Source organism: Apaloderma vittatum, unplaced genomic scaffold (genome assembly GCF_000703405.1).
Source record: "Apaloderma vittatum isolate BGI_N311 unplaced genomic scaffold, ASM70340v1 scaffold6170, whole genome shotgun sequence".
NCBI classification, from domain to species: Eukaryota; Metazoa; Chordata; class Aves; order Trogoniformes; family Trogonidae; genus Apaloderma; species Apaloderma vittatum.
This window is the reverse complement of record NW_009692762.1, coordinates 11,243-37,693: the sequence shown is the minus strand read 5'-3', so window position 1 is coordinate 37,693 and position 26,451 is coordinate 11,243. Positions and strand designations below refer to the sequence as shown.

The 26,451-nt window shown below is 37.4% G+C and overlaps 1 protein-coding gene across 2 annotated transcripts in view; it reads right to left on the bottom strand.

The window, feature by feature from the left end:
* NR2C1 (nuclear receptor subfamily 2, group C, member 1) overlaps positions 1 to 23,828 on the bottom strand; it is a 39,432-nt gene extending 15,604 nt beyond the window's left edge. Inside the window, exons 1-8 of one of the 2 annotated variants that reach the window (XM_009866711.1) lie at positions 23,651 to 23,826; positions 20,193 to 20,268; positions 15,121 to 15,228; positions 9,944 to 10,174; positions 6,120 to 6,201; positions 3,159 to 3,338; positions 687 to 834; positions 502 to 592 (exon numbers count right to left, since the gene is read on the bottom strand). In XM_009866711.1, coding sequence (XP_009865013.1) covers positions 502 to 592; positions 687 to 834; positions 3,159 to 3,338; positions 6,120 to 6,201; positions 9,944 to 10,174; positions 15,121 to 15,228; positions 20,193 to 20,246 — 894 coding nt within the window. In that variant the 5' untranslated portion in view covers positions 20,247 to 20,268; positions 23,651 to 23,826. Of the gene's footprint in view, positions 1 to 501; positions 593 to 686; positions 835 to 3,158; positions 3,339 to 6,119; positions 6,202 to 9,943; positions 10,175 to 15,120; positions 15,229 to 20,192; positions 20,269 to 23,650 lie in introns of both variants that reach the window. The other variant, XM_009866786.1, reaches the window with a different exon arrangement.
* Positions 23,829 to 26,451: the final 2,623 nt, after the last annotated feature.

Below are 26,451 nucleotides of genomic sequence, written 5' to 3'. Positions count from 1 at the left end.
ATGTGGAGGGAAGTTACCACATGGCTTTAGTGGATCAGTAAGCATGACAAAATGGAAACAAATGAAAACCAGATTAGAAATAAAATTGTTGCTGAGATAGCTCTTATTCGCTTTGCAAAAAATTTAGCAATTTGGGAGAAAAAAACCTAAAAGTATTTATGAAATGCACTGTCCTAATGCCACGTGAGGTTTTGCAAACATCTCACTTCATTGGTACAAAAGAAATTTCCAAGTGTCAAGATTGCCCAATACAAAGAAAAGGTGTGCAGCCCTTAAAAGCTCTCTAAAAACGTGGAGGGAGGCATTTGCTTTGCAGAGTTTTTAGTATTTTTACTATGCGAGGCTAAAAGCATTCCTGTTACAGAAGGCATTTGCAACACTGGCTAGTGTTGTAAAGGAGTGATTTAAAGTAAAACAGAACACCCTTCCCTCGCCACATACAAAATCACCTCAATCAACTCTCTTTAACTCTGCTTATCAGTCATATATATCATCCTGTACCTTATCTGGAGTCATCAGCACAGTAGGCTCACTTTTTATTGCAGACTGATGAATGTTGACAAACATTCCTGATTCCAGCAGACCTGTTGATCTGACACAAAACAAAACAAGTTTTAATTTTGATTAATTTTAAATTAGTTCTTCCTCTTTACAAAATCAGCTGTTTCTGAGTAGAATTTACATACCTCGCTGTTTCATTGTCTGTTACAAAAGTTGGAGTTGCCGCTAATGGACTACGAAGATCTTTCCGAATGTAGATCTTTTCTGTAGAGGCTGCACAGTTCGAAGGTTTTTCTCTTGACACATCAATAGGTTTCCTTTCACACTGCACAGCTAACAAAACAATATGCAACTATTTAGTCACATCCCAAATTACAGACTAAGAAATAATCCTTTTTTCCTCTATTTAATCTGCAATTTTAATAATGATTCTGAAAATAACAAAAAGAATACCATAACCAATAAGCTAACACACAACCAGTAAAGTCTTTCAAGTTACAAGTATGGGAGAAATCCCTTTATAACTTATTTTTAATTTAGATATTTAAGTGGAGGATTACGGCTTCTCCTTTCAATTTCACCATCCCACACTCTCAGGTCATTTGTAAAGGACTCTTGGAACCCTTCTCCATGGATTGTGGGTCTGAGTTGAACCCACATAACTTTATGCACTTAAAGTTCTCAATTAGGACCTTAGGCAATACAGAGGTAAAGGGACATTCACAAAGTTCAGTTCCAGACCGTTCAAGATCTGGGTGGCATCCTGACCCACAATCACTGCCTTCAGAGAAGCAGCAGAATTTTAATTTGAACAGCTCTGTGAAATTCAGTGGAATCAATCTGGTCTTCAGTCTTCTGCTTTGGATGGATTAGAGAACATTACCATGAAACTTACAGCATTATACCTTATGGGGAACTCTCTAGCTCTGTAGGATAAAGCCGAAAGAAGCCAGTTTACAGTTTGATTTTAAAGGTTTAAAAGGAAAATTTAATCTCTGGAATGATAACATAACAGTGACCTAACATTGCTGCTGTAAAACCTAATCAGTGAAAGCTATTTACCAAGTATGAATCTTAAAAATATGCAGTTAAGTTGTTCTTCCACAATTTTTAAGTGGAGCAAGCAATTTTATAAATTGGAATAAGATCCTGAAATAGAGTCACAAATCAGGCCTACATGTAATTTAAAATATGCCTCAATTCACCAGTTTGGTAAGCACTGGCTACTGGCCAGCAGAGCCTCTTTGATATTGTACTGTACACAGAAACCATTTAAGTCTATAAAGAGAACCCTGAATGTTCATTATTCAAAACCACAAAGGCAAATCAGAAAAGAATTAGTTTTTAATTCAGTTATGCAATTTTGGAAAATTTGCAACTAAAGAAAAAAAATAAAAAGCTTTTCAGTTAGTAGACTGTGATGCTATTCAAAATTTTACATTGATAAGTATCATGAAACCAAATGTCATAATGTAATGAAATACTGACAATGCCATTAGAGCTAGCCTATAACATGAGTGGTGCCGTGAAAGGGCAGGAGATGACGGCAAAAGTCTCTCGTCTTTCTTTGCTAACCCTCTGCTCACTAGCTGGATCCGAGTCTGCCAAGACTTCTTCAAGGGACAAATAACGCTGCTGAGGGAGCTAAAGGACAAGATGCTGCTAAGCTTTCTTTCCTCTTCCCACTCCACTGAGCAATGAGACTTGATATGCCAAAACAATTCTCTCCTCCGCTGAGTATTCCCCGGCCACCCAGAGATCCTCTTCCTGCCTTCTGACCCTCAACCCCAACGATTCTGTTCTGTGGTGGGGGAAAATACTGCCAGTTGAACTAGTGAGTAAAGCTTTGGGTAAGGATTTACTTTCACTGCCCTGGCTCTTCCTCTCTTTCTGAATTAATTTCCTCTGTGCTGGAAGAAAAAAGTTACCGGTTTCTGCTGACAAAAGCAGGGCTGTAAGGAGGGGCATGTCCACAGAGGTTCGTGAGGGTCAACAAATCGAGCGGGATGGCAGAAATCAGAGCACAAGACTAACACTGTGCGTACAGAAACAGCATGACAGTTCTGAGGCTGAAGAATTCACGTATTGCTTGATTTTCTGCATATATAGTATTCTGTTCCTGCTGTGGTATTGCAGTATCGCTGCATCCTATGTATGGAAATCTAAAGAGGAAACCGAAATCTGCAGGAATTGGTAAGAACTAAACTGTAAATCACTGCGGATCTCTGCCTCGTGAGTAACTCGGTCTGCTGAGCTCTGCCAAAAGTGAGCAGCAATTGTCAGTTTCTCTCTTGTGGAAAAAGTGACAAGACAGTAGAAGGACTCAAAACTTTCAGTAGCTTAATTTACGCACAGAAAAACTGTACTACATATGCAAAAAACGAAGATGGAGGCATGCTTGATATTTTCCACCTAGGAATAACAATTCATTCATTTTACCATATGCAATACGCTTATTAAGTCAAGCCATATGTATGCTTGAAAACATTTCAGATTTCTGATACAGCACACTTGTACAATTCTTTAAAAGAAAATGGCACAGTGATTTGTAAACATAAAATCAAGACAAGAATTTGCATTAACACAAAGCATATCTTTTGTAGCACCAACTTTAACAGAGCCGCCAGCTAAAATAATTTACACTTATTTGGACTTACAATCTTGTTTCATCCCAAACGCGATGCATCTCTGCAGCCTACAGTACTGACATCGATTCCGGTGGTGTTTGTTAATGACACAGTCTTTCGTTCCTCGGCACGAATAAACTAAATTCTTCCGTATGCTCCTTTTAAAGAATCCTTTGCATCCCTCACAAGTCACTGCTCCGTAGTGACGCCCTAGTTACAGAACAACATAAATCACAACATTAATTTTACACTCTAATTTTTTTTTTAGTTTATATTTATTAAATAAAAGTATTCACTATTTTACCCAGAAAAACTACGCTTTTTTTCTGCACCGTTACAGACCTTTAAAATACAAAATGACATAAAAAAGCAAGTGAATATTTTTTCTAGTTCAAAGCAGTAAAAAAGCAAGTGAATATTTTTTCTAGTTCAAAGCAGTAGTTAAACAGGACAGATTTTACAAATAGGGAAATTGCTTATTACATTCTTGCTGAACCTGTTGATAGGAGTCTTCAAAAAAGCTAAGAAAATAGGTTAGCAAGAACGTAGAAGAAACTCTTTTAATTTATACTTTTTTTTACCTATTTTTTTTAAAATGTCCTGACAGTCGAGTCCTGTTACTGCTCATTACAAATTCAGCTGTTGGAATTATATGCATTAAATTTCATGGAACCATGGAAAGTGCAAACATGGCATTTGACAGCAGTAAGTAATCACTTCAAAGCTTTACTTTCACCTTTCGTTTTCCTAATAGGGTAATTGTACATCCTTAGTTCTTTCAGTAAAACTTCAATGAAAGAATAATCTGAATTAGATAATTTTTTTTCAAATCAATTATTCTGTGAATTATCTAATACATAATACTAACATATAAAAATTTCTACGATATATGACAGAAAAAAGTCAAGTTTAACAATTATTTTCCAGAAATAAACTGTTTTGATTCTGCTAAAAAACACATTACAAATATTACTTAAAAGTACTAGTTTTGATTAAGGCATACTTGACAGCTCCAACAATTTTAATTCTATGATTCTGAAGAAAAAAAACACCAATCAGAGATCATCGACACTCACTCAAAATACATACTGCGGAGGCACTAAGGCTGCTCTTTGAACTTAGTAGGGCACATTACAGAAACAAATCTCAAATATGAACTAATCTAAGGGATTTTCTCTTTCCCCACTCCTCACAAACTTTTATTTTTAGATACATCAATTTTGCCTGCTTGAAGTTTCTCGAAATTCACACCACATTAACACACTATTAAAATGTGAATTTTTTAAAGCATCGTGTATATTAAAGTAATATTCATAAGTGAAACATTTTAACAGCAGCTGGGTTGTGAATATTCATTTACTTTCCATCAATATCCATCAATATCCGTTCCACAAAGCACCGAGGCTGCTGCTTCACCTGCTCTTTTGACATAGCTTCTTGTGTTCCAGCCTGGAGTCGCGTCTGCACAGCAGCTTGCACGACACTGCCGGTCACACAGGAGGCTCCCCAGAGCCTGCAGCTGTTCAGGGGAACGCGGCACTCTCCCCAAATTCACCACCGCTGCTCCATATCCCTGCACCACGACAGGAAGAATAAGCTCCTGGGAACTCCAGCCCCTCAAGGGGAGCCAGAGGAGTTTTGCCAATTGAAGCAGTCCGATCTGATCTTACGTTTGGTGGAAATTTCCTCTGAGGTGATTGAAGTTCGATGTGCATTTAGAGCTCTAGGAACTATTTGTAATGCTAAACTTTGCCACAGTAGAAAAATTTTAACTGGTTTTATTTTCTAGGAAGTTTGATCCCCACCTACTAATTGTCATGATGATACCCTAGCATCAGCTACTTCTTCCCCCCCCGGTTCCCCATTTTTATTATACATGTCATTCTCATCACTTCCCAAAAGTAGCATTTACACACGTCATTCCCATCGCATCCCAAAAGTAGCATTTAACTGCAACCATCACATTTTAGTATTACTGGAGGTCCATCACACAAGCTTCACTGAAAAACCATATCAAACTTCTAATGGAGCAATCACTTTCCTACTTAAGACTAATTTTAGCTAAGTAAATAAAAAGCAAAGTTAAATGTCTCATCTCACACCCCATCGTCTTCTCTAACAAAAACAGTGCAAAAAAAAAGGAGCTTTCAGCTAAACCATGCTAAGGAACAGCTCTTTTGGTTCCCTCTTTTTATTCTTTTTCAGTAAAAAATACAAGACATCCTCCCAGTAATTCCAACTCTGACAGATCTGGAACACCTGACGGCAGGCAAAGGGATGCAGGAGAAGCTCTCCAGCGCACTGCTCCCACAGTATTTCTTTCCAGTTTCTTAACACTATCACACAAAATTTAGTGCATAAAACATTTTTCTTTTCTTACCTTAGCACTCCACTTTGGCAATATATGAATATACCACTCCTAAGTGTTTGGGTTTTTTTAGTGGAGTTAGTTGTGAGGCATTTTTACAGTTTTAATAATGGTTCTTCAAATAACCAACTGTCCTGCATAAATCTCATATTAGCATTTCTTTCATCTACTTGCAAAGTCTTCCTTGCCTACTGGTTTAATATTTAAAATAATGAATAGCTTCTCATATATTTTAAGAGAACCTGTCAAAAATAACAAAGTTCACTGCATGACCTTATTTTAAGGAAGAAAAGAATCAACATTATGACTTCAGTAATTTTATCACCCAAATTTTTACAATGGAAAATAAAATGCATCAGCCTAAGAAAGAAAAGGCAAAAATCACCTGGTAGAAAACATTAAATTTATGAGGTACACTGGTGTCCATGCATGGCATTTAATGTTAGAGTACCATTTAATGTAATTCTCCCCTGAAAGAGTAGTGTATTTGTAGTGCAGTCTTTCTGTTTGTGCATGTATAGACATATCTGTATACATGCAAATAGTTATACAGCTTCAGAACAATTTTAAGCTGCTTATATAGACTTGTACCAACTTAAAAAAAAGAAAGAAAAAGTAAATACCTGATGCCTTGTCTCCACATACAACACACAGATCAAACACTTTATTTAGACCCTGTTCATTGGGCGAGTTGTCTGTTAAAATCTGGAAGAAAGTGTGAAAGAATTTCATTTTTCTTTTTCTTACCATCAAGAAATATTAAAATATGTCTCATACTTGTGTTTTTTCCTGAGATAAGGGACAAAATCTACAAAATATAAGGTTTTGCATATTTGTATATTTTACAGCATTCATAGACATGAAGGAGCTACCTGCTATGTCACTGTGCTCTTTTTCAGGATGGAACACAAGTTTTACTTGCACTACTTCTGTAAAGAATTAGAGATTTTGTTTACCTAAACAGTACTTCTGCAAAACGGACTGACATTTTGAAAAACTTTTAGCACTTACACACTCTTACCTGTTGTACAATTTTGTATTTTTATTCTAATGACTTGTTCATAGTACAAAAGAGATGGGAGCATTAAGCAGGTGCAACAAAAAAATTCCCTGTAAAGGCTCCTACATCTACATTCAGATTTATTAACTCTTTTGTTTTTTTATCATACACACAAATGGTGGACCAACAGAAAAGGTACTCTGGACGCTACCATTAATATCATGTGGTCTACAGTGTGGCTTTCAGTAACCGTGTGACATTATTACAGTATTCTTGTCCTGTTTGATTCATTTATCTCTGGTACCTGTAAAGCATCATTAAGCACATACAAGTAGAAGCCCAGCAGTGCCACGTAGGCACTGGAGCCTTCCATTTGATCTTTAAAAATTCTATCACACTGTGACATAAATAAAGCACAGTAAAAATTCAGTTTAAAATTACATATCACAAGAACGAAAAATCATCTTGACAATCATGTAAAGTAGAAAAGAAAAAAAAATATTTTTCCCCACTAAAAAGTTTAGAAGTTTCAAGAGTTTCTAACTTCTACTGTTTTGAATATTGCCTTGCATATTCAAAAGAGGACCTCTGATAAAAGGAAAGATAACTTTCTGAAAGTGAAAGCACCCTATCTTCTACATAGAAAATTAAGAAATCACTTTCGGACAATTTGGAAGATAATGTAGACAATACATACGGGAACGCTTTCAAGCATACTTCTTTCTAGTTAGCCTTTGTTAACAATGCCGTCTCAGAGACTATCTATTAAGTTTTCTGTTAATATAACATCTCTTTAAGAAAAATAATATGGGCAAGTTAAAAGAATGAACCTTTTGTTCCTTCCCAATTTCCACTATTAACATTATGCATTTTCAGGATATCATATAAAATATATAAAACCAAATTCTAAGTCCTTCCATAAATAAAACCTGCACTGAAACGGAAAATTCCACATAAGGAAGGTCTATGGAATTGGGCCCATGAAGAGATAAAAATCCCAGACTCAAGAGAACTCAACTGACCTTGAACGTGATGAATTAAAATTGATTATTAAGATGAAGAAGAGCCACTGAGGGTAAAATAGATGATGGAAGAAGTGTCTTGCCAAATGAGTCAATGCAAAGATAAGATGCAACAAAGGAGAGGTTTTTTGCAGAGCAAATGAATGGGCATTTCGAGTGAAGGCTACAAAAGAACAACAAAAGAAATGAAACTGCAGATGAAAAGATCATTTAGGGGAGAAAATATGAAAGATCCCAAAGAGGATGCAGGTGAACAACAAATGAATGGTACTCTGTGTTTCATTAACTTTAAACAGAAACAAAGAAATCCCTACCCATACATATTAGCTGACAACAGAACAATCTAAAGTGACAGAATACTCTGTTGCCTCTCAAACTAATCTATTTTGCCCAATCTGTACGAGCAGAACTAGAGCTTTCAATTTTTCATCCAGACTTCCTCTATTCCTGGATTTTGCCTTTTCAACTAGTGTGGCACACTTGTCATCTCTTAAGTTGTCTTTGAAAGTATTTTTTATATGGATTACTTCATATCTCACTGGTTTATACTTTTGTTGATGCTGACCTAAAATACAAAGTATATGATACCACTAAACATACTTAAAGGCCTCTCAACAGGATTGGCTTTTGCTATTGCTCCCTCATTAATAGAACCAAATACTTTGCAGCAAGGACTCTGGCTGTCCATTTGCAAAGATTAGTGAGTTTCAGGGGGAAAAAAAAAAGGTAATATATAGTACAGAGATATGTTTCAAGCTTAAACAATATGTGGATAGTGAAACAGAGTAGTAGACTGGCTCCCAGAAGAGCACACACTAAAAAAGATCACGGGGCTTCAGCTGAAAAAAAATTACTTAAAAAAATACTTAACAGTGATTATAAAAACAACAGAATTTTTACAGCTGTTTCTTATAGTGCAAGAGACACCAAATTAAATACTTCTCTCAGAAGATCAAATGAACCAAAGTATTCTCTGCACAATACACAACTACACTATAGAATATTACACAGACCAAAACATATATAATCTATGTAAGTAACAAAAAACTTTGTTAAACTTGAGTGGCAGCTATCAAATATGATACACTGCAATCTTCAAATGAGGAGGTTGCTCTAAACCATCAGCTGATGGAAGTGAAAGGATCATAAGGATCATTATTCACTTGACCAGTTTTTAGTATTTTTCCTTTAAGCAACTGTTCCTGGCCGTTTTTTAAGTGTAAGATACTGGACTGAATGCACTGCAGCAACCCTAATATTGCCTGATGTATTTTAACAGTGGAGTAAATGTACATGGGTAAAAGAGTAAGCAATAAAGACACTTTAGCTGGAGTGCAGAGATCTCCTAATTCATGCTGAAGGAGCTCACATCTCCCAAGTCTTCTGAGCATGTTCTTCATGTGGGGATCTTATTAACTTACATAAATATCTGAGGGGTGGGTGTCAAGAGGAAGGGGAAAATCTCTTCTCAGTGGTGCCCAGCAATAGAACAAGAAACGATGGGTTTAAGTTAGAACATAGGAAGTTCCACCTCAACATGAGGAGAAATTTCTTTCCTGTGAGGGTGACAGAGCGCTGGCACAGGCTGCCCAGAGAGGTTGTGGAGTCTCCTTCTCTGGAGACTTTCAAAACCCCTCTGGACACGTTCCTGTGTGGCTGCCCTAGGGGATCCTGCTCTGGCAGGGGGGTTGGGCTAGATGATCTCTAGAGGTCCCTTCCAGCCCCGAACATTCTATGGTTCTACGAGTGCCAGCCCATCCTTGCCAGGTGAGGATATGGGGCAGGAAGGCTGGAAGTTGGAGGGGCGAGGACTAAGGAAGCGGCACACACAATGTGCGTGGCAGTAAGATGCGCTGGGGACCAGTTTAGGGAGCCTAACCCTGGCTCGTCACAAACTCACATCCCTAAACCCAAAATCTTTAGTGTTATTTTCCCATCCCCACTGAGCACTGGACTTCTATACTAAACAGTCTTTCTGAGAATCCACCCTGGAGTACAATTCACAGAGCTGAACAGTAGTTACAACAGGATACGAAGAGGAAAACAAGCAGAAGAAAATGCTAAGTGATAAACACAATAAAGAGCATGTTTTTCAACAATACGTGAAAACAGATGGAAAGTCAATGAAGCAGAAATAAAGGACTGTTGGTATGGCAGGAGCTGGAAATGACATTAAAAATAACAATATTATTTCTAATGTCATGAGCCTGGGTAAAGATCTTAAAAGCAATAAATTTATTTCTTAAAAAAGGGTTTTTTCATCATTTCTGAGTAACCATGTTGAGCCCTAGTGAAGGAAAAGTATAGGATTAAAACAAAACAAAACAAACTGATAAAAGGAGAACCCAGACAGACATATTTGAAAATAAAACATCTCTTCTTATCCCACTTGAACCAAAATTATGAAATAAAGTGGATTATCTACCTGGATGTGTTGTGCAGATATATCAGGGGATGCAAAAAACAGTTGGTTGACACCTGCAGCATCTGGAGTTGCCAGGATAACTTTTCCTGGAGTGGAATCTTGTCTGGCAAGGATCACCTTGCTTGGGGTAGAGCCATCATGATTTGTTAAGATGAACTGCTTGCCTGCTGAGCTCTGATCAAGTGCTGTAACAATCTGAATCTTCTGGCCCGTCTGCTGATCTGTGACAATCTAATAATACATTTATCTCAAATTGTTATGGTAATTTACGTTCACCTTCGGGGCCCAATCCGGGCACTTCAAGAAAACGGGAATTTTGCCTTTGACATTTGCAAGGCAGGAAAGTCTTCCCCTCTGTCACACAAGAGTGAAGTAAACTCAGACAAAACCTTAGATTTTCACTGTATTTTCAACACATATCAATCGAGGGTGTTTGAAGCCAAACTCTGAGATCATACTCAAGTTTCACAACTGTCCCATGTTTTTGCAACACTACTGAAACTCTTGACAATTCTATCACCCAGAATTCAAGGTATGTGTGTAGCTCAGACCTAAGACTGTCATGTTATGAGAAATCTTAACTCTTGAATTCACTGCATACCATGAAGTGCTTAGCATCTCCCAGGGTCGGCTGCTTAACAAAAAGCTTCTTAAAAACACAAATGTAGACTTCCAAAGGAAAAAATGTAAGCATTAAACAGCAAGAAAAGCAGTAATCTTGTTGCACTTGTATATGCATTTCAGGCTTCATTTTTGGGGAGGCTTCTTTTTAATTAACATATATATTCCTAAATAAAATAAGCAAAAAACAGAAACCCTCTCCCTGCCTTTTTTTTTTCTAAGGGAAAACTTATTTTTGTATTTCTTTTAGTAATCAAGAACAGATCTACAGATTGGGGTTTTTTTTTTCCATTTTATCCCCATTTTCAAGCACAAATACAGCAGAACTTTATTAACTAATCCTCCATTGGACTCCATTTGTTTGCCAACTCTGTCAGAAGATTATAATCCTCAGATAAAATAATCAAGATTTCACATATCTTCTATTATAAATTTCACTTTTAGTTACTTTCCACTTTTCTCCATCAATATGTCTATACAGAAAAGTGTGTGTTTTTTTAAGAGACTAAGGAGAATCATCCTATAAAGACTGTTTCCTGCAAACTATTTTTGAATTAAAGATCAATGAAATAGCTTCTACATTAATTTTTAACTTACAACTAAACGTTTATGTCCATATATCCATCTCTAACATTTATATGGTCCTTATTACTGACGAAAATATTTATTTCATGATCTAACACTTACCATAACTAGTTTCATGTAATTAGGGAAGCAATATTAATTATCTTTTCTAGGTGGAGAACAGGAGCACAAAGAAACTGAATAAGACATAAATTTGTTTCCAAAGCTTGCATATAGCTTGTTTTAAAAAGATAAGCAGTGTGAGATATAAACTGAGAATCTAATTTCAGCAGTTATAAATCAATATCGCCACTTTCTAATATTTAGAATTTATGGGTTTCAAAAGACACAAAAGGCATGTGTTTCCTTCAGGAGGCCTTTTGCTATTAACATTTTAATGGATCAAATTTTTTTTTTATTTTTCTCTGCAAAACACAATTAAAAGCTTATTTAAGACTAGCAAAATCCAGGTAAGATGATCAAACTCCAGATGCTAAAGATACAAGAAAATAACGTAACTTATCATGAGATTTGGGGTGCAGGGTGGGAAGACAACGTAAAATCCCCATAACATTTCTCAACATGCTTAACACAGGGTATGCCAGATATCTACTCATCCAGGACCACAGATGACTACAGCAGTCCCTTATTTCTCCTTTCAATTCCTTTATGTCAGTTCTATATTCTTTAGAAAGCAAACTGGTCTGCCCTTTTAGTTCCCTTCTTTGCTTAACTTTCTCCTTCCATTCCATTTCTACTTCTCTTAATTTATCATTTTTATTTCTCAAAGTAGCTGATGCTCCCTTCCCCTTCTCCCCAAACACATCTGCTTTACTGGGATTAGTTACCCTCCCCAGGGTGTGTATATGTTCAAAATCCAAACACACAATACTGTGCTGTTTCTTGAATTTCTAGACCTGCTCTTCGAAAGACACTCTTATCTAAAATCTGTCTCCCTATCAAAACATAAAAGTGCAACTATTTGTGCATCAAAAAAGGCATATATCTGATCCAGTTAGGTTTATACGAAGTACGGTTTAAAACTCAAAAACCAGCATGTCTCAAACAGTGAAGATACAGATTTGAACTGAAGTTGAAATTTTTTTTTGATATATATGCTCAATCATCTTTTTTTTCTTATTGCAGTCCAGCTCCATAATTTTAAAAAAGGTCTGTATTTGTAGATAAATATGGCAGGTCAGTAGGCAGAAGAACTGTTAGAGCTTCACATAATTCAATTCACCTGATATTTAACAAATAATGTCCCAATTCTTCAAATCCTAGGAGGATGCCCGTGCAGTTTTCACTATGTGATATAGCAGGTAGAGCGTTATGGCAATATCCATATAAAGTTATTTAATCTGCACAAATGGCTTCTGCAGCTGTAAAGAATTTGACAACTGACAGAGGCAGAAGAGAAAGCAGTTTTAAACAGTGAAGCACAGTCTGTCTGAAGCTGACCTCTTATGGCCGTATACCTGCAAAAACTCCACTTAAATTGCAACAGGACTCTGAAAAGTGGAGCAGTTCACTGAAGTATAAAAACTTGCAGCGCTTAAATGGTGAGATAAGAGGAAAAATAATCAAAGGGAAAAAGAAAACCGCTTATCTACTCAAGAGAATCAATCAGGGCTCAGTGACAACACATCATGTTTCTTAAAAATGTGAAACTCCATATCGCTGAAGGGCTAATGTTATAAAAGAGGAATGTATTAATTCGGGATTGTCTGCTTTAAAACTACACTTCCCCCGTGTACTTCATCTGAGCACCCTGATGACAGTGAAGGATAGTATTTTCCTTTATTGCTTTCAAGTCTCATCCATTTACAAGTTTTGACTTCCATTTGAATATAATTTCAATAAATTAAATACCTCGGTAATTCTGTGCTCCTCTTCTAGGGGAAAAATGTGTCTAAACACAGAGAACTAATCCACCTGTTTATAACACACAGTTTTGAACAGAAATGTCTGTTTAACAACAAATGTGACATTCAACTAGTATCCTAGAGAAGTGTCAATATTCCCTGAAAAGGGTGACTAATGAAATGCTTTCAAGAATATTTTACTGAGGATTTTGTATTTCAAGATTTCAGAGATTTATGTGCATTTAGTAATAATAAAGAAAAAACATTGCTTAAAATACAAACTCGAATGAAATTAACATTTATTTTGAACATTTCACTGAGATGTATTTGCTCCTACAAACTATTTCACTATTCACATATATTTTGCTTTGAGGGAAGTTTTCATTACTAAGTTATATGGATTTTACCATTACTGACACTGGTGACATGTTTGTAGATGCCTGTTGCAGGAAGGATGACATTTGACTGGGTGTTGTTCCACATATATAAAGAGACAATCATCGCCCCAAAGCGCTAACCATCCGTTTTGAAGCAAGAATCAAAGAGTGTGGTGAAAAAAAAGACAAGGTGCAAAGTAGCTGCATTAGAAAGAAGTGATCTTCCAGCTACACGAGACATTGAAAAACTATACAAAGGTCCCTGTCCCTAGAAATACAGTTCTTCTGTGTTCATGTTGTTGTTCCACATATATAAAGAGACAATCATCGCCCCAAAGCGCTAACCATCCGTTTTGAAGCAAGAATCAAAGAGTGTGGTGAAAAAAAAGACAAGGTGCAAAGTAGCTGCATTAGAAAGAAGTGATCTTCCAGCTACATGAGACATTGAAAAACTACACAAAGGTCCCTAGAAATACAGTTCTTCCATGTTCATGTTATTTGCTGTAATTACAGTGCCTAACCAGAAGTAGTTCTTCCCCCTCAAAAAAGTTGACACAGAAGGGTTAGAACCAACAGAACTGTTCTGCTGTTCAACAACAACAGACTCCTGGGTTTCTATGTCGTCCCCCCACACTCAGCCCCTGAAGCTGAAATTACACTAAATGGCTTCAGGGACCTTAGAGCACACAGGTATTGACACTGAGAACAGAGGATAAAGACAAGGTGGTTAACTGATTAACGTAAATCAGATAATAAAAGGTACAGTTGTACACAAAGCGTAGAAAAGGAGCAGAGGTACCCAAAAGAAAAAAGCACTACTGGATAGGCAAGACCGGTACCATGACTAGAGCACAGGTAGGGGGTGATAACATAAAACGTATGGGGGGAATCTTAGAAGGTTGAAAGCTTGAAGGTAATGCACCAAATCAGGAACAAACAGTGGGAAATAGTGAAGAGTGAGGCCAGAAAAAGAAAAAGCAGCCAAGACTATACCAGCAGCTGGCTCGCTTAAATCAGAGGTTTTGTTTACAACACCATACATCTGAGAGTATTTTTAAAATTTGTTCTGCTATTGGTATTTTTTCTCTAGGATGAATTTTAAAAATAAAAAGTTTTCAAGGACTTGCATTGACTTTTAGAGGATAAAATATAAAGTCCCATTCCCTAATTCACCCTAATCTCCATATACACACACCTATGTTGATTCAACTACCTACACTGCCAAAAACTTCATACTCTCCCTTGAACTGGAGATTCTTACCTGGCCTGGCTCTGAATTAGTATAGTGGGACATATAATATGGGTTGGAACAAACAAAAACCAGTGTCCTTCTTAGACATTAGGTTGCCTTGCACTTTTGCATGATCTATATCAATGGTACAACACAGTATTTCCCTCCCTGCCACAAAATGTAGAAATATTCCAACACCTCAGTTGAATTACCAAACCTAAAAGATATTCAGCTTTTAAAGGGCAGTATCATTATAGTATTAAGAAAAATCATTTCCTGTTCAGTGGTTACAATCTTTTTTTATTCTTGAAATTCTTAGGACAAAATAAAGGGAAAAAAAAGGGGAAAGCATTGGAATGACGTTTTATTCCGCTTTATAAAGACATAGTCTCTGCCATCCAGGGCTCAATATTTAAATTCAAGCAAATAATATGATAAAAATTAAAAAGAACCATATGTGAAAACTGGCAGAAATAAATAGTTTGTCTCTACTTTTAAAATACATCAGACGAAGCATACCTGTATACGTTGTGGTAAAGAGAGGCCTGAATCTGCAGGGACGATCTGTATTCGTTGTGCCGTCCCATCCATTAGTGTTTGTGTAACAGCTGCCGGAGAATGGGTAATCTAGAAAGAAGAATATAAATGGAATGGAATGACAGTGGATATATTACCTTAAGGGTGGGTACACTACCTTCAACTTCTGATTTCTCTGCACAAGGCTATGGGAAGTCTGACCCACTTACTGTATATGGAATGCAAATGCTTGTAACCTAATTGAAAAGCTTAATTTTGCTAGTTAGAAAATTGGTTTTTTTCACTGTTTTAAACCCATTTTTAAATGCCTTCCAATGCGAAATTTAGAAACATGTTAAGTCAAGCAATTCATTGTTGACAAGTCCATGTAAATCAATCAGACTGCATATATTTATTACTGCTGATGTTCATGAGACACAATACCTTTCATCATAGCTGTGTCACATTTACACTGAAATACTTTTACTTGAATGGCTAACTTAAAATGACAAAAGAAATTTTAGTGTGGAGACAAAGCAATTGGCCTTTTCTAATTTTCGTGTTAAAGCAGCAAAAACAGAGCAAAAGAATTTTATACCGGGGAGCTATCAAGAAATTTAGAAGGAAACTAATTAAATGGATGTAGTTGGCAAATCTCTGTGAATGCTCTCAGATACAATTTGTGGAAGTGTTAACAATTATCAACGTTTTAAAAATTCTTCACAGGCCACAGTCAAAGGTATAAGGGAGAAGGCATTATTCATTACATTATTTGCCAATAAAAATTAGGAAATACAGCTGCTATTTGCAGAGACTTGATCAGAAAGGCTGGACTTTTTGTAGTACAAAGGACGTTTGTCTCAACAGAGTTTACAGATCCTTTCAAACTGAAATTTTCTATCTTAAGTTCCCAAGTAACTCTCAGAACTTTTTTGTAGTTCAAAAACCCTGGGACATCCTGCAACTATGTACTGATAATAATTTAAATCATTATAAAAATGCTCCTCTTTGACTGTTGTGTCTCCTGCCCCAAGACTTAATATAGAGAATATATGCGTAGCACAGTAAAGGTAGTGTTTTGTAACAGCTTGAGAGCTTCTCCATTCCTGATTTTGCAACCACACTGCCATGAAAATGCTGGTACCAGCAGGTGAAAGGAGGCAAACACATGCAGCTGGAGGTGAGTATGAGACGGGGAAGGAGTGGTGGGGTAAAATCTCCCCTTACAGCAAAAATACAAGCTCTCATGGGTCTAGGCTGATTTTGAAATTTTCCCCAAAAAGGCATTACTTTTGGTACCAGTCTCAGCTTTTATAACCTATTTGCTCCCATCCCTTCAGCTTAGTAGGTAAAACTGGTTGGTTAGTTGTTCAGTGATCTGGAATAGGGCACTGATGCAGGTTACAAAGCAGCCCAGCGACCAGGCAGACAAAGGCTATTCTTAGCACAGATCAAACCTTCAATCCAGATCTCCACAATGCTCAGAAGCAAATGACAGAGTGGGATTAAGCTGCTTTGGGGATCACTTAAGCTTTCCGTAGCATCAAAAGAAATGCCTGCCAAACTACTGCCCAAGACATTTTTGAACACTGCTTTCTAAAAATACCCAATTTTTCATGACTACAAGTATTTTCCATACTCAAACAATTCATCTATTTCTTTAAGTAAAGGACAAAGAAATGTTCATCATATAGAAACATAGTTTCAAAGAGATACTTTCAAATGCTATAATTCTGCATCAGCCTTTCAAATGACATGTAGATGTGGTGATTTACAAGCAATCGCAGTTTTATGTCAATTTATCTTTGCTTTACGAAACAAGATACATATTCCTGTTTTATGTTCACTCTCTTAAAATGTCATGATCTACATGTTGTGCACAGTAAAACTAGTCTTCAGCCCCACCAAATGTCAGCTTGATAGATTTACTTCTAAATAGAACACAGTTTTTTATTGCTGTTAAAAAAAATACCAATGCAAGGACAACAACGTTTGTTAAATATTATATTTCGTATGCATATGAACTCTGTTTCAGCAAATACGTATCTTTCTCTTGCTACTGTTACCTGGCAGGAGGGTGGAAACAAACCACCATATACTTAGTACCCAACCACAGATTAAGGAAAGGAGATTGCTGTGGGCTCTTGACAGACAACTTCCTTACATGAATCAAGGAATGTGAACTTGATGTAGAAATACGAAGTATCACTCAGCAAAAGATGATTCGCAGTTGGCATTATTTGAGAAACGATAAATATTGTGCAATGCTCCATATAGGTAAGGCTATAAATGATTTTTTTAAAAATAAGTTTTGCTTTTATGTAAAAAACTTTCTAAATTAATAAAAACACATTTGTGAACATCATCATAAAATCATTTGTGATAATTCTGTATTTTAAAATCCTTCATGAGTATGTATTAATATTATAAAGAAATCAAAACCTATGTCACAGAACACTTCTGAGCACTATTTCAATGAGACACAGGAGCACTTTCCCTTCTCAGACTGGAAACATCTGTGTTTTTTCCTTTCATGTTCTACTCATGCAGATTTTTCTTGTAAATTAAATTAACAGTTTCAAATTCCAAGAAAATTACAATGTAGCAAAAATACTGCTGAAGTTCCACAAACCTTAAACTATGTTTCTCAAGAGGAAACACCATCAAGCATTTACAGCCAGGTCAGAGGCAGGTAAGAAGGCAGGATATTACATGAAGGCCCCTGTAAGACCACTTTCCTTGCTGATTTCCCCTTTCAGGCAGTGCACTCACGCATGGCACGCATTTTTGACAGTAATTTCGGTTTACATAGTCCCATCCCGCACATTCTCCTGGGTGATGCTTTTCAGCCCTTCTAACCACGTGCCGGATTGGATCACGCCTTGTACCAGACAAGAGAACTGACCCCAGTGGGGAGGCAGAAGATCTCCCTCCACTAGTCTGTAATTTTTCATTTTCCTAGTTTTGTCAACTACACAGTGAGCACCAAACAGAGCTTGCAAAGACTAGCACAGTGCGAGAACAAGCGGCTAAGTGAGGACTGGGAAATGCTTAAGTCAGACTGCTGTGAAATCAGATGTGATGGTCTCAGGCTCAGTAAAACCTTGCTGAAGAACAAATCCTAATCTATGCTGCTGACAAAATGATACCCATGAAAACTGTAAGGCTGCAGTTTCTCCATGAAGAGAAAGAGAAAACAGTTCTCTGCAGTGCCACACCTCCCCTCCCTCGTTTTTTCCCCTGATTTCCTTTGGCTACCAGACATCTCCTTCACACTGGCTCTGATACTCCTCACAGAGCCTTCTCAGATCCTATTCAACGCCCTAATCCTGCAGGAAACCTTCTATTTGTTTTGCTTGGGTTACCCTGCTGGTAATGTGGAAATTAAACAAGGTAAGAAACAGAAGAAGAACCTTTCCTCTCCCATGGCACTGAAAAACTAAGTCAGCTCAGTGTCTCATAGAACCGCATTATGAAATTGAGAAACAATCCTGGAATATTGTGTCCAGTTCTGGACCCCTCAGCTCAAGAGAGACAGGGAACTGCTTGAGAGAGTCCAGCGCAGAGCCACAGAGATGCTGAAGGGAGTGGAGCATCTTCCTTATGAGGAAAGGCTGAAGGAGCTGGGTCTCTTTAGTTTGGAGAAGTGGAGGCTGAGGGGTGACCTCATAAGTGTTTATAAATATGTCAAGGGGGAGTGTCAGGAGGACGGAGCCAGGCTCTTTTCAGTGATGTCCAATGACAGGACAAGGAGCAATGGGTACAAGCTGGAACATAGGAGGTTCCACAAAAACATTAGGAAAAACTTTTTCCCTGTGAGGGTGACAGAGCACTGGCACAGGCTGCCCAGGGAGGTTGTGGAGTCTCCTTCTCTGGAGACATTCAAAACCCACCTGGACACGTTCCTGTGTGACCTACACTAGGTGATCCTGCTCTGGCAGGGGGGCTGGACTAGATCTTTTGAGGTCCCTTCCAACCCCTGACATTCTGTGATTCTGTGAACTCTCACAGAAGCTAAACACGATCATCATACCATCCTCTTTTACGAGTGAAACCTACACTTCAGCTAGGTTTGATTAGCCTGTACTTTCACACAAACCAAACTAGGAAAACACAGCCGTATCTAGACCTCCATGAGGAATTACACTGCCAAAACAAAGCTACACTAGGCACTCCCTTCTCACCTATAAAGAGGACAAGTGAGAGAAATAAAACGCCACATATCACAAAAACCACTTATGTTCTTTGAGATAGCTTTAGTAACACTCAGATCCTACAACAACAAAAGCTGTAGGAATTTATATAGAATAGAATTAACCAGCCTGCCCCTCCCTCCAACCTTTCTATTTTAAATCAAGACTGAGAAGAACTAAAATTACTTGAAAAGTAAGTCTATGTCTAGACAAGAAACAAAGAGTGGATGCTTCAAGCTAAAAAATACCATTTATTTAAGATAAATAAGTTATTGCCTCATCTAATTTAAAGCAGTGCTAATTTTAAATAGACTATGCTATGACGAAACCTTCTAGATAAAAGTGTGTATACTCTTATCCATACACCCAAACTATCCGTATAGAAACAATAACTCCATCTTCCTTTTGACCTACACCAAACACCAGCAAATGTTTTACAGTGAAGAGCACGGCAAACCCTTACGAGCAAAACCAAAAATGTTAACTGAAGCAACTGCTTAACTGGAAAATAAAAGCTATGTACTGACAACTCTCGACTGTATATTTTGTAACTGAAAGTGAACACAGCAATTATACAACCAGATGCCTCTGAAGACCACTACAGGCCCAAAAACCAGAGCTGAACAGCTAATTTCACCTACTGGGAACACTGCCAGATTTCCCTTAGCTTTATTTCTGTGAGGCAAACTCTGGCAAAAAAAAAAAAAAGTTTGCAGTGTAACTTTACAACGGATATAACAAGTTTTTCTAGTCTTCTGTGAGAAAGTCTCTGGAAGCTTTGGGTGTACTAAAAACTATTTCTCTTGTGATTTTGTTTTTTATATATCAGTCTGTACATTTTATTATTCAATGTCTCTTAAATAGGACTCGAAATTCATGTACCTCTCCCATTTGCTGTTCAATAATCTGATTGGCCAGTTCCTCTATGGTTGCCATGATCTTTAATCACCAGAATTTCCTGTTAAAAAAAGGAAAGAAGATGCTTAACATCTATAGCCTCAAAAGTAGAAACATCTTGGGGAAAATATAGTTCACATAAGTATGTTTGTAATTGTCTGAAGGTGACACCCCTGAAGAATTTAAAGTTTGATTATACTACAAAAGTAGTAATCTACTTCTTATCTGTAAACTTCCGTTACCTTTTTACTCATGCAACTCACACAGAGACTTCCTATTTTTCCTCCTCTGCTTTCCCAAAGAGCAACAATTTAATAAAATCCTTGAGAGAACAGAAGTGTATTACTGACCACCACATCAACAGGGACGTAATTAACATCTTAAAAACTGAAACAGAGCCAGTTTTGTTAATGCAAATCAAAGGAGGGGGGAAATCAACTTCTGTACTCATACTGATTTTTTAGCATTAACAGGAGTGCTTGAAGGTCAATTTTATAACTGATTTTATAATTAATAGGAGGTACTACTTGGGAAGCAGAAAATATATATGTTAAAAAGATTGTTAAAATAATTTTGTAGGATTTAACAGACACCCTTACACTGACGCAGTATAAAGTACTCAGATATATGCCTTGTTTCTCCCTGAGTATTGATTTACAAATATTCACTAGGCAGTACTTAGAAGGAACACATACAAATTATGAAGCATCATAAACAACTAATTTTCCTGACAAAAGCTGTATTAAAAACACTCTAATACCGACTTCTTGTATGAACAAAGATAGTACTCTTAGACTAAAGGATTTGTCTATGGACTAAAATGGTTTTGTTTCCAACACACAACATACTCAGACTATGCCATGTCCTCATGGCAGACAAAGTTATAAAAGCTTTTAATACCAACACACGGCCTTTCAGTACTTAAAGGGGGCCTGTACGAAAGATGGGAGCAATCTTTTTAGCAAGGCCTGTTGTAAAAGGACAAGGTGTAATGGTTTTAAACTAAAAGAGGGTAGATTTAGACTGAATAGAAGGAACAAAATTTTTACAATGAAGGTGGTGAAACGCTGAAACAGGTTGCCCAGAGAGGTTGTGGATGCGCCATCCCTGGAGACATTCAAGGTCAGGCTTGATGGGGCTCTGAGCAACCCGATCTAGTTAAAGATGTCCCTGCTCACTGCAGGGAGGCTGGGTTAGACGACCTCTAATGTCCCTTCCAACCCAATGCATTCTATGATTCTGTATTTCTGTATCAACATAAGAATAAGCAGTATCAGTAAAAAGGATTTTTTGCATGGTATAAAAGACTTATTTATCAGGAATGGTGGTGTGTGAGCATACAAAAGGTTAGAATGCTAATGACAGTAGTTACATATGCAGAAAAGCTGCATTATATAGCTAACTGGTTTTCACTCTTTAACCTTGCTACAACTCCTGGGAACTCTCTCCTACTGCAGTGATCTCTAAACTTTCCCAGTCAACAACGCAGATAAATTTTTAACTATTTTGAAGCTCATTCTGCTCTTATAATTGGAAAGAGAAATCTCTTCTGACCAGGGTAAGAACTGCAGTCCTCGGGAAGTGTGCCCAGGGGTATACTAAACCCTCACTGATGTCTGGAAGGAAAGACTATAGAAATATTTTCGCACAGTTGACCAGCCTCACCCACCAACATGCTGCATCGTTAGTTTAATTAAAACAAAAGATGAGAGGCATCCACACAAAACATGAGACTGAAGTTTAGGCTGAAAAGCATTATCTCCTTAGAAGACACAACAAATGTCAGCACCCTTGCAGGAACACTCTTAACCCACTTCTGCATGCCGCGAGCAGCAGCGCAATTTACCATTCAAAGAGCACTTTCTATCAGTTGTTTTCTTCTTCTAAACAAAATATTTAGTAGCAACAAAATACTGCATTGTTTACACACAGTGCCACCAGTTAGTACTATTTTATTTTAAAATAAAAAAGCTAAAAAGAAAAGCTTAACATCTTAAAAGCATATTAGAGAACAATTTAGTAAGACAGACAGATTTCTGGGTAAGACAAATGTACTTATTGCAAAGCGTTATTTTAGAGGAAGATCTTACTGCTTTGTGATAATTTGATCTACCAGAAATATTGTACATATGATGACATTTTGCCAAAAAAATAAGAGTAATCTAAGTAAAATGTTGAAATTGTAGTCTGATCTCAGAGCTAATCTTGCTTTGAGTAAGGTTTTGGACTAGAGACCTCCTGACATCCCTTCCCACCTGAAATATTCTACAACTCAAAAATGTGCTATTTTCTTAGCTACCAAAACAACATGAGTTGCTTTGAGTTACAAAAAATCCCCAATGTTTTGAATGCAATTCAATTTAGAAAATCTTTTGACAGCCTCCATATAGGACTACTGTGAAGATATTTTCAAGAACAATAAATGACTATACAATTTTAGAGATTTACTTCACTGAGTGCAAATTTAAAGAGCTGTGCACAAGGAAGCTTATTTTGAGCAGTTTAAACTAAAATTATGGAGAATACATGTTCCCCTATGTCAGCCTTTGGAAACAGCAGTAGCGTCTCCCATTCTGCAATCACTGTCTCTACCATTTTCTACATTATTTTCCCAAAAGACACTAGATGATATCAATATTATTTTCCCATCAGAAAAGTCAGGTCTATTTTTTTCCCCAGAACAAAGTATGATTATGACCTTCTCAATTTTAGTCCTATTTACCAACAGAGCCCTACGGCTACTTTAACCTTTCATGCTTTTCTTGAACTCCTAGCCTGCAGAACTTAAACTCCTGGCCTGCAGAATTAGCACATTCCAACAAGAATACTGAATACTAATTATTACTTCTATAGCTGTGTTGCACCAGCTCAGCAGCACATGGAAATGAACAATACAGTACAGTGAAAAGAAAAGCTTAATTTATTGTTGATCTAGTAAAAGCTTGCAATCAAATACTGAACTTGCACAACAGGCAAAATCTGGAAAATAACTTTTACGGAAATTGACTCAGACATTAAGAATTAAAAGAATTCTTACCTATCATACCTGTGGCACTACAAAATTATAATTAAAGAACCTTTTCACGTTCTCTGTCATATAGCTACTTTAAATTAACATATCGAAACATTAATATTTTTGCCACAAACTGAGTAAATGGAAGATGAAGAGATTTGATTTCTCCAAGCTTCCACAAATACTTTGTCCACTGCCTTAACAAGGAGGAAAGGCCCTCTCTTTTTAACGCTGCAAGCTCATTACTACCTTATCCAAAGCTGTTTTGTCACCTAAAGGGTTAGCTCTAATCTATCTCTTGATGTGAGTTTCCCACCTCTCTCCCTAGTGCCAGCACTGGTACAGCTGTGACTTCACAGACAGCAGTGAAATTTTATTTTTGTCCGTGTCAGTTCCCTGCCCACAAAATGACTTGCACTCGCTACATTACCATGCAAACGCTACTGCTGCACCAGTGGTGAAGGGGAACTGTAGATCATACCCTTCCACAGCAGCATCTTAAGCCATCTGTAATCTCTCATACTTTCCCACAGGTCTATAAATCATTGCAAAATGAGCCTTGGAGTTTAGATCCACTTATTTTTTGGATGTTGCAGCTGAACCTGGTGAAGAAACAAAAAGCAAAGGATGAAAAAAAGCTACATACAGCCACAGGACAAACAGGTAACACTTATTACAATGGTGAAGTGGCCCAGCAGATACTTCTGGTCCATAAGCTGAAGTATGGGACAATCAGGAGATTGACAGGGATATATCTTCTTACCTCACCCCTATTTCTAGCAAGGGTATTACTTTCTAATTATGGGAACCATAATAGTCAAAGCTACTTTTAAAACCAATGCAAGGAAGCAGTGCAGTTATAAAAGATTCACACACGTGAGTCTATTTAGAGCTAAGCCTTGTATTCTTCTAGTAGAAATACTCTTGAGCACAGACATTTCAACCTCTTAGTAGATTCTAGTCCTCCAGTTAGCAGATACTGACCTTTTCAAGTCCCAAGACAGAACTAAATAACGTCTCATCTCCAAGATGCTGGACTTTGTGTTCTTTGTCATACTGCCAAATCCACACCAACAGCATGGGGAGAATTTGCACTGGCCGTGGCAGAATTCTGTACTGGTGCTAACACCTGCCTGTAACACAATCTCTCTCCTGTAAGCATGATGAATGGCTATGAGAGAGAGCAGGTATTTTATTAATTCAATGTTATCAAACAGAGCTAATAAAATATTGAAAGCCTGACTAGATTGATATTCTCTAAACAAGTGATGCTCCTACCCTTTCCCAATCAGAAGAATTCTGCCGGTCAAAAGTTTTCTTCGAAATGTGATTCTCAGAACCAAGCAAGAGAAATCTGTGTTCACAATAGCTTTTAAACTGAGCTGTTTCTGGACTAGAAGAATGTCACCTCTCCATTCAAAGCACCTTCAAGGAGGTTTTTCTCAACAGCTATAATCTTTAAAGAATGACTTGTAAGTGACACACCTCTAAAAAAAACCAAACAAAAAAAACCCCCGAAACCAAAACTCAAAAAAGCGTTAACGAAAACAGTGTCCATCACTGAGGGTCTCAACGACCACACGTAAGTACAGCTTTTGAGAATGCTTCACTGTATAACTGACAGTGCATCTGCATCTGAAAAAAATAAACAAATTATCCTCTTTTATCTACAAGTACTTCCTCTTCTATCTACAATAAAAATTGAAGAGGGAAACTAATCTTGAAACTCCATAAATTCCTGACCACTGTCACAAATTAACCAGCTACGAGCTTGAAGTACAAATCCCAGGCATCCCAAACCTGCTGAAACATAGAAACCTCAAATGAAATCAAAAGCTTTTTAACTGCTCATCCAACCATTCTGTGTTGCTAGTTAGATTATCCTGCGGCTCAGAGACATACTTCCGCAGTGTTTTTTGTAGGAAGCAAAAAGACCAGCCTTCAGAATAAAGAGGTGTGTGCTTTAAGGAACTTCTCTGCACCTGCTAGTTAGCTTCCCTAAATCAGATGTGACTGCCTTCACAGCTAAGATGTTTTACTACAATAACCTAGCTTAAAAACGGAAAGTGATTTAAGCTAACATGTTTTACCTTGCAGTAATGAAGGAATACATGTATTGAACCGTGATGCTCCAGCCATAAGGAAACTAACTCTCAGACGTATATACCATTAGAAATAGATTTTTAAGGCTTTATCTAAAAGAGCCATCTGCTTCCCATTTGAACTAGACTTGTGTAAAGAGAATACTTCAAGTATACAAACAAGATTGAACTCTTAGGATGAAGAGGAATTTGGACAGCTGGTTGAGGCTGTCCTACCTCTTTAATGCCTGAAATAAACACAAGGAAACTGAGACCACGGATGCAGGAACATCATCTGAGCAGGAACACATGGGGCTCCCATATAAAGGAAAAGAAATCACAGTATCACTGAATGGTTTGCGTTGAAAAGGACCTTAAAAGTCATTTAGTTCCAACCCCCGTGCCATGGGCAGGGACACCTCCCACCAGACCAGGTTGCTCAAAGCCCCATCCAGCCTGGCCTTGAACACCTCCAGGGAAGGTGCTGCCACAGCTTCTCTGGGCAACCTGTGCCAGTGTCTCACACCCCTGACAGAAAAGAATTTCTTCCTAATATCTAAGCTAAATCTGCTCTCTTTCTGTTTGAAATTGTTACCCCTTGTCCTACCACTACAATCCTTAATAAAGAGTCCCTCCCCTTCTTTCCTGTGGGCTCCCTTTAAGTACTAGAAGGCCACTGTAAGATCTCTCTGGAGCCTCCTCTTCTCCAGGCTGAACAGCCACAACTGTCTCAGCCTGCCCTCATATTGATTAAGAAACCAAAACTACTACGTTCAGACCACAATAAAGAGTTACTATGTAAAACTGAAAGAACAATTTTAACAGTTCGCACAGACAATTAATATGCCGTGTCCTTAGCTCAGACTATCACTTAAATAAAAATATTAACACTGTTGGTGTTTTTCTTGCTGTAACAGTATTACTAGTAGCAATGGAAAATTTCTGGAGAGAAGCTGGTAGAGATACAGCACATACTAGTTCTTGATAACTTAGAAGATAGCCCTGAAAACTATGTTGGTAATCAATAAAAATATCAAGCACACTACCTCTGATATACAGTTTATTATAGCCTATATGCAGAAATCCATTGCCTCAAAAAATACAATGAAAGTATTGCAACAGTATAAAGTGTGTGTGTATGTATATATAT